This window comes from Uloborus diversus, chromosome 6, assembly GCF_026930045.1.
Source record: "Uloborus diversus isolate 005 chromosome 6, Udiv.v.3.1, whole genome shotgun sequence".
Lineage (NCBI taxonomy): Eukaryota > Metazoa > Arthropoda > Arachnida > Araneae > Uloboridae > Uloborus > Uloborus diversus.
Genome location: NC_072736.1, coordinates 30,966,786 through 30,985,256, shown reverse-complemented (window position 1 = coordinate 30,985,256; position 18,471 = coordinate 30,966,786). Strand labels below are relative to the sequence as shown.

The 18,471-nt window shown below is 33.7% G+C and overlaps 2 protein-coding genes across 2 annotated transcripts in view; one reads left to right on the top strand and one right to left on the bottom strand.

Annotated features, from left to right (window-relative positions):
• The window catches only part of LOC129223806 (RNA polymerase-associated protein CTR9 homolog), a 73,865-nt gene extending 63,870 nt beyond the window's left edge, over positions 1–9,995 (top strand). Inside the window, 2 exon segments of the mRNA XM_054858163.1 lie at positions 6,208–6,255; positions 9,593–9,995. Of these exon segments, the coding sequence (XP_054714138.1) occupies positions 6,208–6,255; positions 9,593–9,618 (74 nt within the window). The 3' untranslated portion in view covers positions 9,619–9,995.
• A 1,243-nt stretch (positions 9,996–11,238) lies between these two features.
• Positions 11,239–18,471, bottom strand: part of LOC129225072 (DNA damage-binding protein 1-like) — a 64,943-nt gene continuing 57,710 nt past the window's right edge. The window contains exons 24-25 of the mRNA XM_054859621.1: positions 15,438–15,561; positions 11,239–11,431 (exon numbers count right to left, since the gene is read on the bottom strand). Coding sequence (XP_054715596.1) covers positions 11,348–11,431; positions 15,438–15,561 — 208 coding nt within the window. The 3' untranslated portion in view covers positions 11,239–11,347. The remainder of the gene's footprint in view (positions 11,432–15,437; positions 15,562–18,471) is intronic.

Here is an 18,471-nt window from a genome sequence, read left to right as displayed (position 1 = left end):
ATCATGTAAACTATAAATACAACAATAAAAGACTATCAGCATATTTTTTGGGAAAGAGTGATACTTCTCCGGATGTATGTGCGCAATACTCTCTGTAGCTCTATTCTGTTTAAACTGAATAACGTACATTGCGTTAAAAGTTATTATGATTTCTTAAATTCATTTATTTTTTGAAAAAGTAAATTCTTTTAGAATTTTAGTTGGATGGCAAAATATGAATCAAATAAATTTCCCTTGAAAAAAAAGTTTGCCCCCCTACTTTACGTGGGCAAGTTACGCCTCTGTTCGAGGGGGTCCGATTTTCAAATATTGAGGGGGTCCGGTCCTCAAATATTGGGGGGGTCCGGACCCCTTGGACCCCCCCGGCCGCGACGCCCATGATAACCTGGTTAGTTTACTGTCTTTATTAACAGTAAGCAAGTGTTCGACTTGAAAATTTCATGATTTGGAGTCAAACGTCAAATTTTGATCATTAAGGTAATCTTCGTCCCGTTTGCGATTGCGATAATACAGTAGCATTAAATTAGATACATTTTCAACATAGTGTAATATGCATAAAGCTAGCCAATTATTGAAATCAAAACTTATAGCTTTCTTATAGCCTCAGTTCATAAATTTTTTGCTCAACAGTCATCTGATGTTCAAAAGCCTAAAGACAATCTTTTGTAAAAAAATCTTAGAATGATTGTGGTTAAAAATCCAGTAATGATTTAAATCTACCTTCAAAAATTCATCGAACAATAATAACACTTCTGATTCTTTCATTTTCAAATTGGTATAACTTCCATTCTAGGAGCGATTTTGTAATCATCATGTATTCTCGAAAGCATATCATATTTTATAACGTAGGTATTGACTTTTTTCTTTTCTTTCTTTTATGTGATGTTAGTAAAAGATATTCTATTGCAAGAAATAGCAAATAATTTTAACTTGAAGAAATTAAGAGTTAAAAAAAAATCTAATATAGACGTGAAAAACACAAGAAAATGTACCTCGCATTGACCTTTTTTTAATTATATGCGCAGTAAATAGCAGAAACTTTCACCTAGTAATTTTATAGTTAAATGCACATGTCCGTTTTTTGTTACGTTTAATGCTACCTTCGCAATTTACTAATGATGGATGCATAGACGCTTATTAAATAATTCCTCAGTAAAAAGGCGGTAAATACTAATCAGAAAATTTATTCCAATGAAACAAATACAAATATGCTTTTCGTGAAAAACGGAACAACATCGAAGAAAGATTTTTTTCTTCAGTTAAAAATGACTAGCTGCTCTTCTCTTGGGACCGTAGACTCACATTTCAGTAAGATTTAAAAGTACGAATTTCTAATAATTACTTTTAAATTACATGTGTTAATATGGCCGAACTTGCAATTTCATAAACTGATTACAGTAAAATATTCAAGTAATTTTCAATTTCATTCTTCGCTTCATAAAATTTTGATACAGCGAAAAGTAATTTCGTTGCATCAATTTCAAATTTTATTATTCACTTATGTTCAAAAAAAAAAAAAAAAAAAAACGAACTTTTCAGGATTACAGTTTAAAAGTTGTAAGCTTCCGGGAAGATAAGTAATCTATTATTGTTAAAAATAAACTAAAAGTTTAAATAAAATTATTAATCAAAATATAAAATGAATCTGAAATAAATCATACCAAAAATATAAAGTTCAAAAATAAATTAATAATTAATATTTATTTTTTCTCATCCTCAATCACACGAAATGTGTAGAATTTTTTTTTTCGTTGCTGTCGGAACTTAGTTTTTAAATGGGAAAACATATTAACACATAAATTGCTCGTATTGTTAAGAAACTTTAAAAGGAAACACTACAACTTACCTAGTTTATGTACACTTAATTTTCTTCTGATTACAATTTTGTTCAAGATATGTTTCCTATAAGCGCATGGTAGAAAAAAACTGTGTGTTAAAACAGAAAATAATAGGAATTTCAATTACTAATTCACTAGGGATGCACCTCACTCTGGCTGTCCTTCGTGCAGCATGTGTCTAGGAAATCAAGTCCAAACGGGAAAAGAGTCAAAACGAAAAGAAGAAAGAAAGAAAACCACCCCAATGAGACTGGGGAATGTTTGTTTTCAATTACTTTGCCGATGGCTAGTGGTGGGCTGAGGGAGAGGGGCCGAATTTCAAGATCACAACCCAGTTGGATTGAATTGGAAATTCGTCGTTTTCGGACGGATTCTTCGCGACACAGGAAGAGACCGGCGGCAACTGGGAACCCGCAGTTATTTCACGAGGTTCTCGTGTTCTAAATTGACTCGGACGCGGGAAAATTGTCGATAAATGGGAAGATTTAAGGGGAAAATACCGGGTTTCATAAAATCTCTCTCTTTGGAAAATTTTTGTTGTCGTGAGGTGCAACAACCGAGAAAAAGCAGACAGTGGTCTTTCGGGAAAGGGGGGAGTCCGGACCCCATGGATCCCCCCCCTTGGCTACGTCCTTGATCTAAAGCATAATAAAGTTTAAAACATAATTTTTTTTTCACATTAAAAGCAATCAGTTCTAGTTAACTTTAGTATTTTCAGAACTCTGAACCTCTTAATTTTAACGACCGTCGTATGTAGCAGAACATTGTCATTTTGTTCCTGTCTTACTGTAGCTCTAAAGTTAAAATTGCATGTTAGCATTTTGTTCACAAACTTAAGCTTACATTATTTTCATTTTCGATTAAGTTTTAATTATAGTTAAGTTTTTAAATTCAGAATGAGTTTCAAAAGCATCTCCTATTTTTGGGATATAAGCATCAAATACTAGAAATCCTTGCTACTCATGTGTTTGAACTATATCCATCCTCAGGACCACAAATTGCCATTTTTGCTCGATTAAAAGACTTTTGCCCTTTTATAGGCCGAAAAAACTATTAATCAACTGATAAACATGGTTATGTTTCAATAGAAAATGAAAAGCAGTGGTTATAGAATAATCAAACTCATGTTGTGCAGTTCCGTGGGCAACAACTAAAAGAGGAAATCCAAATTCGTTGTGATTATTTCGAGTTTTTAAGGCTATCACGATTGCTCTTAGTGAGGCTGATCACATTCTTTGTAGTGCAGTCGTCCCTCGCTACTTCGCGCTTGACTTTCGCAGCTTCACTACATCGCGGTTTTTTTCTAAGGTTTTTTTTTTCAAATATAGTAATTAGTCTTTTTTATGCACTCGTGTAAACTTTTTTGTACAAAAGAATAACAAAGTATGTCATTTAAGTAGTGTAAGCTTTTAAGTAAGGTCTGACGGGCTAGTTGTACTAGTTGAGGGAGTAGAGGTATAAAATCGCTGAAGAAAGTAGGGAATCGCAATCTCATTTTAACTGTTAAGCACTAACTGGAAAGTATTATTACTAGGGAATAAATACATCAGTAAATGGTGTTCAACAATGTACTAGCTTTTTAAGTTGTATACGTAAATGTATAGGAAGCACAGGGACACCTAAGGTCACTAACGGGCAACTGATTCATGAACAAGTTGAGGTTTTTTCATAGATTAGTAGAAGTGTGTAGGAACTGCGTGTAATTACGTCGAACATATCTAATTTTCTCATATTTTGTGCAATATTTTAAGTAATACAAATGTAATGGTGGCTAAGGGTGCTGTTTCATGTCTAGGGGGCTCTATGATAAAAACCTATTTTAAATTGCTGTAAGTAAGTTTTATGCACTCTAATTAGAAAAATATGCACAGAATCCTACTTCGCGGGAATTCAGTTATCATGGTAAAGTCTGGATTCTGGAACAAATTAACCGCGATAAACGAGGGATGACTGTACGTTTAGTTCACCTGGTGCTTATTACTGAGCAAGATGGATGGCAAAAGGCATTTACTGCTTGAAGATGTTTCGCTTTCGCAAGGAATTCAAGCTAGCATCATATGAGATCCAAGCATTAAAAAGAGTATGTCTGCTCAATGCCCCCCAGTAACTGCAATAAGCCACATAACAACTAACAACTACAAATACCAAAACTAGAAAGAAAGTAATAGTGAAGTGACTCTTATAGTAGTTAAAAAATTTAAAGGACAACTTTTGGTATCTAAGTGTGGATTTAGTTGGATTAAATTTTTTTCTCAGATCTCGTTCCTCCAAAAAAAAAAAAAAAAAAACTGCAATGGTTAAAGCTTTACAGCGACCAAAATCTGGAAAGGATTTTAAAAGACTAGTCAAAGATATTAAATCTTTTCGGATTGAACCATTGTTGGATTTTGTTACAGAATCGACTCCGAATCTGTTTACTGTAATGAAATTTTGTGCTAATTTTTTACAAGCTGATGTTCATACCTGAGCTAAAAGAAATGATCACACCCAAGTTCAGGAAGTAGTGTTGGCATCGAAGGCAGTGCTTTGATCTGAGTGAGTAGTTAAATTAGCAAGAGATTTTAATTTGCAACTTACTAATGATGAAGAACAGCGTCAACTCATTTTTTAAATGGCGGAAATCAAACTGATGAATTTGGTGATGAACTGATGAAATTGGTGGAATTTCTGTTAAAATTTTTTTTAAAGTAATTCCAGCAAAAAGAATATTTAAAATTTTAATGATTGCTCATTATTGAAAGAAAAGCAAAAGAGAAAACTTTTTTGTCTTGTGTAAATTTCATAAAACTTAGAGAAACAACAATATTTTTCAACAAATTAGGTTTTTGAAACTTTTAAGGGTGTTGAGCTGTCACTTAATACTCTCTGAATGGTTTAAAATTTTGCAAGACAGGTATTTACATCAAATGTCACAATTATCCATGGTATGCGAGTTGAAGTTTACCCCCGTACAACTTTGGGACAGTCTAATAAATATACAGTGCCAAACCAGTGACCAAAAGGCAACAACTTGGTTTTAGTTAATGAAATTAATCACCAAAAAAAAAAAAGCAGTGTTAGCTTAGAGAAATTTTCGATATTTGGCTCTGTCGAACTTCATATTAAACCAAACTTTTCTGCATTGTTTTGCAACAAAATAGGATTTTAAGCATTTAAAATATTACTGTTGATTTTATTAACTGCTTTAAGACTAGCAAATTTTTAAATTGTCAGTTTCATGACTATTAATCATGTATTTGAATATGAGAACTTTAACTAGTAAAATCTGCGGCTGATTTTCCTCCCATATGTTCCTGTCTAATAATTCTCAAAGGTCAAACAAAGGTATGTGACTTAAGTTGGATCACCGAAAATAAATTTAAAATCCTCTAAAAATTATAGAAGTGCAAAAAAAAAAAGAAAGTTCTTAACCTCTAGTTTGTATTTCAGACATTGATCAAATTTTAAATCCTTTTTACTACTAGTCTAATTTTGAATTAAAAATTTTTGTTTCATATTAGAATGATTATTTTATTTAATCTCAATAAAGTGTCATATTTGTTTTGAGGATAGCTTACCCTTTTTTTTTCTTTTATTTGAGGGGACAGGGAAGCAGTAGTAGTAAAGAGTGGGACTGTACCACTAATTGTATCAGACTCAATTTTTTTTTTTTTTGTTTTTTCAAATTTAACTTCATCAGTTATCTGTTTCTTTCTTTTTTTTTTTTTTGGTAACAGCATCATTTTCTTAATTTTTATTTTCATTTTCCAAGTATTCCATAAATTTTTGTCTTGATTTTACAGCTGAGGATAAGTATTCCTTAGTAGTTTTAACATTTAATACCCCCCCCCCCACACACAGAAATTTATGTGGTTCTTTTATTGTTTTGAGAGCAATGTATGACTCTTCTTTCAAGTTTTCAATTCTTCTTTTAAATTTTCAAGCTCATGACAAGAACCACATTAGGTGTTTTCCCCAACTACGTGTTTTAGGGTTACTTCCTGTAACAGTTCACACAATCCTATGCTTCATTTTGTGCAATTATTGCTTTTTTGGCAAGAAGCAAAAAAATATTTTGTAAAAAAAAAGTGGCATTGAGGTTTTAACAATTGGGGGGGGGACAGGGAATAATACTTGATGACAGCACAAATAAAGAACTTTCAGAACAAAATAAAAAATAAAGCACTGCCAAAAAAAAAAAAAAAAAATCAAGAGTTTCAGCTCAAAACAAAGCACTTTAAAGGGCCCTTTGCAACTGTAACCAAAATAAAGCACTTTAAAGGACCCGTGGGAACCCTGTCAACAGCAAATATTTTTTTTTCTTAATTTTAATTATTTATTTTTGTGTGAAAAAATTGATTGAAATTAACTGCCCTGATCCTTTTTTCAGATGCTGAAAAATCCAGTGATGGATCTGAAAAGAACAATGCTCAGTCAGGTATTTCATTCTACTGTACTTTTAAAAAATGAGATTATGACTAGTTTCATACAGTTCACAGACCAGGAGCTCCGACTTGCAAAAATTATTGGGGGGGGGGGGCTGGGGGTGTAGGGGGTTATGTAATCCTTCGGAAGTCCCTCACCCCAAATGAATGTCAGATTTTGGTACCTTGAAAATGCCATAGTTTCTGGCGTGTATAATTTTAACAAACAAACAGTATGTGACATAGCGTTTTCAAAGTAAAACAATCTAAAAATTGTTTTACAAATTTTCTGGTTCAATTAAATCATGTCACTTGTCTTGGTAAGATTTTTTTTTCTATTTTATGGGGAGCTGTGCAGTGCCGTAGCCAGGCATTGATATAAGGTAGGACACTTGACTTGAATGGAAGGGCACTCCCAGAGATGCCAACTTAAAAAAAAGTTGGGGGGGGGGGGGCAAACCGGGGGGACTTTCCGCAGGAAATTTTCTGAATTTGAGATGAAAAATAGTGAGTTTTAAAGTTTCTTTTAAGCATTATAAAGTTATATAATCAACATTAGAACCCAGAAAACTCGACAAGCCTGACACATATTTTTTGGCTTTGAAAAAAGGGAAAAAAATTAATTTATTTACGCATGTTTTTTAAGACCGATTGTTTTTTCATTAGTGATGTCGGCTAATATATTCATGTGTAAACTCAGTCTCTCAATGTCTAGGTCATTTTTGAAAAACTCAGTTTGATTTTTCAAAATTTGTTTCATCTCTGTTTAATTAAGGCAAGCACTCTTGTTCAACTGCAATGACCTGTGTAAGTCCAGTTGGCGTAAACCGCAAGATTCCACCATTTCACAAACCTCAATGTAAAGTGCCTTGCAGAGCCCAGCTAACTGAAAGAGAGGCCCAAATCCCACAATGCTTTGGAGGCCCCCCTCTGTATTCTGTCACTTTAAGTCCACGCAAAAAAAGTTTAGCAAAATTTAAAAAATGCCTTCTGTAAAATATCATTAATTTTTGTTATTTTCACAAAAATACATGATTTTTAAATGCTATGCATAAGTTTTTGAAAATTTTGGGGCCCCTTAGAAAGACGGGCCCTAGGTCCAGGCCTAGTTGGCCTGTGCGGTAATCAGGGCCTGGTGCGTTGTAGTACTCCTTTGGGATTTTGAAAGTGTGCGGTGAGCTGGCTTCGTTGTTTTCATACTTCTTTGGTATACGTCGATTCCGAGGAAGCGAAGGATCATCATTTTGTGAACGTTTTTCTTTTAAACACAATTCCAAAAAGTATTCAAAACTATCACGCCTCCTATTTAATATTCAAATCAAACCCTCATATATTTTTTCCAGATCAGCAATACTTAGATGAGCGCCCCGCATCGCTGCCCACCGACGACAGACTTGACCCGAAAGTTCGCGCACTAGGAAAAATTCTAAGTGTGCTTGCAGCACTGTAACATCATCATTATTCACATCACTTGTTTTCAGTTAACCTGCTTACTACCGTAATAGTTATCTCATCAAAAACAACCCTGTTGTAAAAATTTCCTCGCCAAGAAAACCTTTAACTTTTCCACACAAAAAAGAAAACCTGCATCCTAAACCCAAAAACCCTCAGCCTTAAAAAGTTATGATATCTACTTTGCCCGCCAAGTATCTGTCAAACTATCATCCTCCATCTTCTCCTTTTTCATCACAGCTACTTCCATTAGAACCTCCTCCCACCTTCAACTCCTCAGAAATATGGATAGATCTTTTAAATAGTTTATCTTGTTTGGCGGGAAGCTTTTTGCTCACCAAGCAACCACTTCACTTTGAAAAGCATAGAATCTGAAAACAGAAAGCTCAATGAGCTAAGTCTGCGCGCATGCGCAGTCGCTGTGGCAAATATGTGATATCCGCGATTTAACGTCTAGTTGCAACTGTTGGATATATTTTAGTCTTGATTGAATTTCATTTCGTAAGACAACTTTGGAATAACCGTTAGATATGTTCTAACCTTGCAATTGCAGTCCGAGGTAAACAAACCCTATGAGCTGAGAGTAAGTACATAAGAATTTAGGGAAAATTAGTGATTTTCAAACTTCAATTACTCCGCCCATGATGTCCCTGGGGGTTGAATTTTTGTATATGTACTCAGTGGCTCCCCAAAAATATCTATACAAAAAATCATTATCGTAGCCCACGGGGGGGCTGTGATATATCCCCGGGAAGGTACAATTTGGGGGGTAAAAACGAGGGGGAAGGGGAGGGGGGTCAAATGGCACATCAGTAGGGCACAAGGAATGTGTGTGCGAAATTTCAGCTTGATTCCTTTTTTTCGTCTGGGCTGCAGCCCTGTCAAAGGAAGTGAAAACTTTTTTGAACAGCGATTTTATTACTTTAATACCTCCTCCCCCTGATGGTCCAGGGGATTGTATTTTGGTTTACGGCGTCAGGGGCCACTAGAGATTGAGTGTACCAAAACTCAACTCCGGGGGTCTTCATGGGGCTGAGATACAGAGGGGTGAAAAACCCAAAAAACCCCCAACTTGTTGTGTCGTGTAATCTTGTTCTTGGTCGCTTTTATTTTCTTTCGTCTTTAGCGGTGGATTTGCTTCTGTTGCCTGCTGACGTTTGGTTTCCTTGGCGGGGCGAGACGCTCCCACGTCCCATGATTTGTTCTAATTCATTACTGAATGTATTTTACGAGGTAAACTATCTTCAAACAAGGAAAATAAAAGATAAATTTATGAGCTTAGAAAGCATAATATAACTAATAATTTTCTTGATTTATTGGGGGGCTCTGCCCTCTCAAAAATATTTTTGAGGGGGCTCGGCCCCATGGAGTCGGCGCCATTGTTACAGACAGTATTGTATGTATAATAATTGTGTGAAAAATGTGTGACTTTGCTCATACTATATTTTTACTTCATCTAAAACCTCCTTCCGGAAGTAAAATTCCTGAATTTTTTTTCTTTAACTTTTTCTGAAATGGCAGTACGTATGGCAGAAAAAAGTGTCAAATTAAAATCTTCAATTGAATATTTTGTATTCTCAGTTTGAGTGCTCATAAATGCTTAACATAATAAAAAATTCCATTCTATTATTATTACAAATTTACCCTTTTGATTGCTAAAGGATTGATAAGTGTTTTAAAAGTAATTCAGGGAGGAATTTTTTTTATATCCAGTGTTAGAAAAGGACCATGAGAAAAATAGAGAACTGCTTTGTAAGTTATGGAGAAGCTCAAAAAGAAAGTAGTAAAAATTATGTTTCTTTTATATGAATGATTTTGAGATTGTATACATTTTGATGATAGTGATTACTTCATTGCACATTGTTTGACTTTTGTTTTATTATTATTGTAATTTTTCAGGTCAAGATTCTGATGTGTCTGACTGAATTGAAGATCTTTTAGCAATTTCATCATTTTATCCTACTTTAAAATACAAAAGAAACAATATGCTGAAAGAGACTAAATTGTTTGCTTTTGTCTAAGCAAACCTGAAATATAAGAAACTAAATTTTGAACATTGCATTCATCACTGGTCTCCAGTTTCATCATTCATCCATTGCATCATCAGATTGTCAACTTTTTCTTTGGTTTAAAAAAAAAAGTATTTTATTAAATTATGGACTTTTTGTTTGAGTGAAAAATAATGTTTAAAAGTTATATTTCCCATGAAAATGATTTTTCCAATAGTACTGTTGATAAAATAACTAGTATTTTTTATAAATTGTTACACTTCTGACATCTAATAAAATCAGTACATTCTAAACTGTTGTTTATAGCAAATGAAAACATTCAGAATAATAATCATAAAAAAGTACACTAAGCCATATTTTTATAACTCAAGCTAGAGAACAAAATTCTTGTATACCAATAGAATTAATAAAAAGTCATTCAATATAAGCTTTTAAAATAATTACTTTAGTTGTAGGCTGAAAGTGATTAAAAATTGCTAGTATTATCCATTGCAGGGTTATTTACAAGAATGTTGAAAATTAATACTGACTTCAGAGACTAAGTAATGAAATAATTAACTTGACCAACAGAAAAAACTAACAATATTTTTTTTAAAAATCCCTCCAACCAAATGAGAGGGATGAGACATTACTTGAAAAAGTAGCATTATATATATAACTTCAAAAATTTGTTAACTTATTAAAGTAATTATTTTGATTTTATAGAAAACAAATTTATGATGAAATATAACATTACTATAAAATATTTACTGCAAGGACTGAACTGTTGCCTAAATAAATTGCAGGAACATACACCTTATCACTTGGCAACTAAATAGATAACACCTTTATTATGGTTTTTTGCTTCAAGAAAAAGCACTTAGTTTTTTATGGATGTTCTTTCATTCATATCGCTAACAGGTAAGAAATGCCGCCATTTGTGTTACCCCATTCTTTGTCCTACCCCATTTGCTCAAAAAGTTGGAACACATCTTGGGGATGAGGGAAAACAACTACAATAGACTATTCTGAACACTCATGGGACTGAACAAGTCTTCAGATTATGGGGGTGTTCATTTTGTGAGAGACCGAACTAATGCATTGTGCTCCCTGGGACCATCAAAATGTGTTCAGAATATTAGGGTGTTCAGATAGAGTCGACTGTAAATGCAAATGAATAAAATTACAGTTAGATATGCCAATTTTTTCTTCCACTGCTTAACTTACAGTGTACTGCCTTTTGGTTTTCGTAAAAAGTCCAGCTGGATAAAGTGGCTACTAAACTATAAGTGTAGACTCATGCCTGAAGACTTTCAAAAGTTTGAATTTTCAGATCTAGGACAACATATATAAACGTTCTTACAATTAAATTAACATTCATAATAAGATGCATTTTGCTTCCTAGCTTTTTATTCATTTGTTTTAAAGAAATATAGTGAACACTTGTAAATATAGCTTTTAAGATAAAAACTTCTCTATTATAAATAAATGCTTTATCTTTTTCTTTAAGAATATAGTTTTGTATATAAATAAAATTTCAGGAACAAAGACACAGCTACATTTCAAATGGAAAAATATCCATTATTTTAATGATCTATATACAAAAATGGCGTTTTTCTTTGCTTTGTTTTTTTACAAGAATTATTTAAAATAAATAAAAGCACATTTAGTGGATTCTTGTCAATTCTTCAACTATTTTCACTAGATCATCTACAGTAGAATCTCTTTTCATCCCAGATCCATCATCAAACTAGAATGAAATAAATTAGTTTTCAAGGAATCAAGCAAGCAAAACTTATTAATACTATACAAATTAACATACCAGATGAGTTTCTTGAACAGAAAAACAATACTCATAGATGGAAATCATCTATACAAATGGTGCCACAAAACCAATTCCAAAGATTAAGCATGCATGTATCTCAGATTTTTATCTTTATAGTCTTTTATGCATATAAAACATTGACTTTAAATAAGAAGAGTTTTGAAAATTTTCAAACAGTGTACACCCACTGAATGCTGAATAACTTCCCCTTTGATCAAACAGTAAAGTTTTAAGAATCAACTCTTTCACATTAACCAGAAACAGTGATGCCCAGCAGCCAATCCCCAACCAGAATGAAGAGAGCTCAAGTTTCAGCCAATACTGGCACAGAACGAAGGAAGAGCTAGCTCTTCCCACATAAATAGGGAAACATGCATCAGTTGCTAGCAGGGCTGGATTCCGACTTAACGGGGCCCTAAGCTATTTCAGGGATGGGGCCCCTTTTGTAGTTTGAACAACTTTTCTCTCGGTGGTGTAAGGGCATTTTTTATACCTCCCCCCCCCCCCCGTACTATATCTCTTTCCTCTGATGAATGCAGCAGTACTTTTACTTTGTTTATCGTGTTTTATTAATGTGTTTCCCACCGATGTCCTGTGTTGGATTGACCTTAAGAAGAAGAATGGTATCAAGGGAGTGACCCAGAACTCCCTTTTAATAAGTGTAGCTTAGAATATTCCCAATTTTCGGGGGCCAAGGGGTTTCTCCCCCGGAGGAATTTTTGAAAAATAGATATAAAATTCTGCATTTTGAAGCCGGATAAGATGTAGTTAGAACTACAAAACTATCAGGACAGAAACAGGCAAACAAAACTGTTAAATACTCTTCCAAAAATTAAGTTATCGCACAGTAAAAACTGTTTTTTATTCGACAAACCAATGACAGCAGTTGACAGAGATAAAAAGCACGGGAAGAGAAAAGACAATGCATTGTTACTTGCTCACATTAGCTTTCAGTACAATTAGTTTTTAAGCACCCCTCCAACCCACCGACAAATGCAACAATGAATTGAATATAAAATGATCAATAGTAAAAATTGCTTTAAAATAAATGGTGTACAGTTTTAGAAAATATGTAACAAGAGTAACATACTGCCTATTTGAACAATTCATAATGCATACACTTGATAAGAAATAAAATTGTACCCCACTTTGCTTAGGATTTTCAAAGGCTTATCTAATTTTTTTCAAGGACTCTAGAACAATTTAAATTATTTAACGCACTTCATTTGTACTTTACAGTCTGATTTTTCAGTACTTGTGAATTTGTACAGTCTTTGCGTACTAACTTTGCAAGAAAAGCTATTTTAAATTTAAAAGAAAAAAGAAACTATAGATTTCTTATGACAACAACTGAATCAATTATTTCAGAAAGGGCGCAAGTCCTACGGGAATCCATTGCACTTACGTCCTTTCTGAAATAATACATTCAACTTAGCTTCAGTTACAAGTAGGGCAGAAAACAAAAAAGAAGAGAGGTAGTGAATTTTTTCCCCGTGCTAAACAGATTGACAATATGCAGAAGAAGTGAGCTAAAAGCAAGCAATAACAAAAGAATTCAAAAAAAGACAGGCTCAACCGATGGCATGTTTTGGCCGATAAGCCGATGCTGATTGTTCAAAGATGGCCGATTGTTTTTCTCCAAATGGCCGATGGAAAATAAATGAATAAATAAATAAAACGGAAATAATTTGCTAAGATTGTCACGGATTTGAAGAATCATTTATTCATTTTACCTTACTTTCTTTCCATGAATAGGGAATTGCAATCACAATTTTTTTTTAAAATCAGATTTTGACCTAAATTTCTATTTTACGATCACCCAATTTAAAGTTCACAAGTTTTTTCAGCACATCTGTACATGCATATGTATCTAAGAACATATAGATGACCGAAATATCCATTTTGAACACCTCCTCAGTTAATTATTGTACATTCTCTTGTGATGTCTTCATGTACGTAAACTTGCATCACTCAAAAATGTTATGTAACAGCAAGTTGAAAACTCATACGTATGTCGTATGATTTATAAGTTTGAGGACAAGCTGTATAAAACCTTACCCTGAATAGTTCAGGTTACCGAAGCACATCTATCTACAAAATAGTCACCTTGAGCGACTATCTACACTTCTGCCAAAGTTGGTATAGCTTTTGGAAGCAATCTTGGAAGTCATTTTTTCGCAACCTTCTGTAAGGCTTCTTGAGCTTCTGCTTTAAATTCATCGTGAGAAAGAAGGCAACTTCCATGCTGAGGATGCACGGTTCGATTGGTCAATACTCTGATTTGACAAACAAATAACATAACGTTTCGTTGGACTTAGCTCCGTGTGACTTTTACCTATTCTAAGCAAAAAAACATTGCATAGTTGCAGCTGTCTTTTGACAGATAAAGATAAAGCTGCATCACAGGAGGTTGCAAAAAATGGCTTCCAGGAGTGTTTCCAAAAGTTATATGAACATTGGCAAAAGTACACACTGTAAAAAAATTCTGAAACGTTTCTGAGTATTTCCGTTTAATGTTTGGGGATTTTAATGGTTTTTATACACTTGCTGGAAAAATCAAGTATCATTGTCAAAAGGTTTCCTGAATCGCTACAAGACACCTGAATGCAGACTTCTCACTGTTGTGAAAAATATTTTAGCTCCCAGTTTAAAGATTAATTGAGCGTATTTATAAAGTGGTCTGATTACGGATTATTTTTTATTTATACAAAAGGTCGAACAATGCTATTCAAAAAATCCAAATTTCAGCATACAATGAAAAAGTGTTTCTGTATAAAAAGTCCCTTTAGGTCTAAATTTTAAAATGTAATACTTTTTTATGCTTACATTATGCTTAATTATCTGAACAAAGTCAAAGCTTAAAAAAAAAGAAAGAGCACCCTCCGATTAATCGTCAACTTCTCTGAATAATAACTAGAGCCTGCATAAAGGAGTTGAAACTTCAAGCAGCATTCCTATCGCATTTATTTTATTGCCCTACGTGTGTCATCTGCTATGTGTTATGAGGACATGTAATGCGTAATATTAATCTAAATTAACTATAATAGCCTGTGCGAGCCTAAAGTTCAGCTGGTTTATAGCCGAAAAAAAGAATCAATTTAATCCAACAACCAAGTCCAGTGCTTTTAAACTTTATTTTTTAAAAAAAAAGAACACACACACACAGGTTAGTTGTGAATTTTTTTCGCCGAAAGCGATGCAAAAAATTGGAAAATTGTATTAGAATTTCGCTTCAAAAAAAAAAAAAAATCTGCATAAGAACTACAGGCTGCATCAAGGTTTTGCAACAGCAAGGGGCATTTCCGAAAAACTGATTTTTAGACCGTAGGTCTATTTTTTGTCATTAGCCAGCCAGATAAGCTTTAAAATGGAGGGGGGGGGGGATTTCTTCAAGAAGTAAGAAAGATCTAGCACACCAACAGAAAAATAATCCACAGAAATAATACATTAGATAAGATATTGAAGAGAAGTGTTTTTATTTTTGAAAATTTATACCATTTGTTATCGCAGGCTGCTTGAATCGTTATGGCTTAGATGGCAGCACGTGTTCATGATTAACTTTTAAACCTTGAATTAATTTTAATTTCGACCTTTTTTTGCTGTAAGATAAACTTCTCCCAAGTACTAAGCTTTTTTTATGCTTTCATTTTACTATCATGTTAAACGCCCAAGGGGAAAAATTGCAACCTTCATTCTATCAACAATCTAAATCCACAGATTTGGAGCCTAAACACTAATTTAATACTAATTCATATATGAATATTCTGCCTATTCCTTAATGCTTCTCCTTTTTGCCAACATTGAACCTACCTATCATTTTATGATAAATTAATTATTACAAAATGGGATGCATTCTTGTAGCACCATAAATAGCACAATGAAGTGATGAACAGAACTTAGTGGCAATGAAAGTGAAGATTGGATTACTCACTTGAATTCCTTCAACAACTTTTTCCATTTGATCTCTATTAAGATCTAAGAAACTCTCAATCAAATCACCATCAATGAATCCAGTTCCAGCTTCTTGTTTTCTTTCAGTTGAAAATGAACGATAACTGTGCACTATGTTAAGGGATCATAATTATATTAGGAAATATAAATAGCTATGATTAACGATTTAAGTTCAGTCACATGAACAAAAATTAATCTCTTAATACTATCAACTTTACCTTTTTATATTCTTGACACAAACACTACAGCAAAATCCCTCCTAATGGACACCTCTTGTATGCAGACAATTTTTAATTCCCCAATTCCAAGGCAAATAACATTATAATAAACCCCGGTCCTGCACACACCCCTCTATTGCAGAGAAAAAAATTTGTCCCGTTAGTGTCCGCATTAGAAGAGTTTTACTGTATTTACTAATTATGAAACTTGTAAAATTATTACTTTAATAGGGTTATAAGCTAATGTCTTCACTCCATTTCCATGGAGGGCCATTCTGCAGTAGGAATGGTTTTGAATTCCCTTAACCGATGTGCATGACCTCTAGTTGCAAATAGAATGTAATTCAGATGGTGAGTGGTAAGAAATGTGGCGAAAACCCCGTATCGTACCATCAAGGGCTGAATAGATTTCCCCAATTAAGGGTGCGCTAATACCCGTGTTCCCAATAGAACAGTTCACAACCAATTAACAACTTATCGCTGTGAATTCAGGTATGAGACCTGGTTTAGTGGCACCCCATTGCCTAAATAACTTACCGTCCCCAAGCCGCTGACCAGATACAAATCTGGTTAAACATTGAGCTGGGAGTGAGTAAGACTATGGGTGGTACAACTGCTTTTTAATACAAATTTTTATTCAATTCATGGGCTTTTTTTTTTTTTTTTGTCCCCCATTTGTGTTTGGGAAAGTTCAAAATTTGGTAAATGTCAATATTAGCCAGTGAATCACTGATGAAAGTCAACATTCTCCATGGTGGTAACAAAATCCAAGAAATAAACTTTCCTGATATTTTTTATTGAGTTCTGAGAAATTTTCTGATTTTACAAATGTGACTTTTACACAGATGTAATGAATAAAACATTGATGTAGCACAAAATTTGCAAAAATAATGGCAGATGTGCTTTTGGATCACAAAGAGCCTTTTTATCAATGCAAAGAAGAGGATGCAATGGTTAAAAAACATTCGACTAAGGGCAACAAGCAATGTTTGAATGATCTGGTGTCTTTTTTCTATAAACTCCTTTTTTCAAACATAAAACATGTGACAGAGTTTTTTTTTAAGTTTTGTAATGCACTTTAGTGATTTTTCATCTTGTAATTGGAACAAATGTGTAAACATGCCAAATGATTAACACATTTGGCAATCTTTTAACATTTGCTATTGTTTTTTCTCATAACTTACTATTTCCAAAACAGTAGTCAATACTAAGCAGACTGTGCAAAAATACAATGCTATATTTCACCAAATTTGTTTTTCTATTAACATGTTCTGTTTAGAAAAAAACAATATTTCTTTCATTTTGCTCAATGAATAAAAGAAAATTTTAGCAAAAAAAAAAAAAAAAACATGATTTGCTGATTAGACGACCACAAATAATAATCTTCTTCGATATTAGAAAAAAAATTTTTATCTGATAATTCCCTGATTTTTTCCAGAAATTAAAATATTTCTCTGAGAATTCTCCGATTTCCAGGATGTGTTACCACCCTGTTCTCATTATGCCACTAAAGACAGCTACTACATTTCCCTGAACCTAACCGTGCTCAAATATGTATTAAATTACAGTCAGATCCCAATTTAACGAACCTCTATTTAACGAATTTCACGTTTCAGCGAATTTTTCTTTTTTCCCCTTGACTAAAATGAAGGCAAACCCTGTATTTATCGAAAATTTAACCCCGAATTAACAAATTATTTTAACAGCCGATTTTTTTTTTTTTTTTTTTTGAGCAATCACGATTGCTTATTGCTTTCATTTGACTGTTTTGATGTGCTATCATTTTATTTTCCCACCAGCACCCTCTGCCAGCACCACCGTCGCGTCGACCGACCTCACGGTGCTGCTCCTCTTGCGAAAACCGTATCCAGGTTGCATCCATATCCTACACACACGCCTATACACACATGCACACACTCATGCCTGCGCACAGACACAAGCACACACTCCTACACACATACACACACTCATGCCTGCACACAGACACAAACATATGCCTACATACACACACACACAGCACTGCATACACAACACGCACACACATGCATACATACACACACACACACACCCACATACATGCGCCTACACAAACACACACACGCTCGTGATTGCGAAAAACATAATTTGAATTCAAGATGCCAAAAATTCAAATTAATATATATATATGTATATTTTTTTGTTAATTTGAGTTAGGAAATATTGGATTGTTTTCCAAAAGATATATCCATCTAGTGCGAAGCAGAAAAACACTATTCTTGGAATCAGCAGTGCTTGACGGGCGAGTGGGCAACCAACGTATAGCCATTCAGTTGCAGAAAGCGATAATGAAACTCTCATTAAAACTGTTACTTTTTCCAATGCTTTACTGGATGGAAACTGTAAAAATGTATCTCATGCAGCAGGCTGTAAAGGACACAGCATTTTCTTCTCTCCATAAAGTCAAAAGAAAACTGTTTTGAGTAAGTATCAAGAAAATTGTCAAAATCTATTACTCACAACAACAAAATTTCAAATTAACTAGTATGTAATAAGTCGCAAAGTGCTGAACAAAAAATTACACTTTCTAATTATGGATATTTTTGTGCAGTTGCTAATTAGGACTTTTAGATGAAGTAAGTGCAATTTAAAAAAAAAACTTCATACCCGATATTATGAATAACGCCAATCTAACATATAAAAGTTTTGGTCCCAAAGAATTCGCTAAATCGGGTTCCGACTGTATTTTCAAAAGTGAGCTTTTTGGCTAAAAAAGCTAAAACCTATTACCATACCACATAAAGCAGCGTATGTGCAATA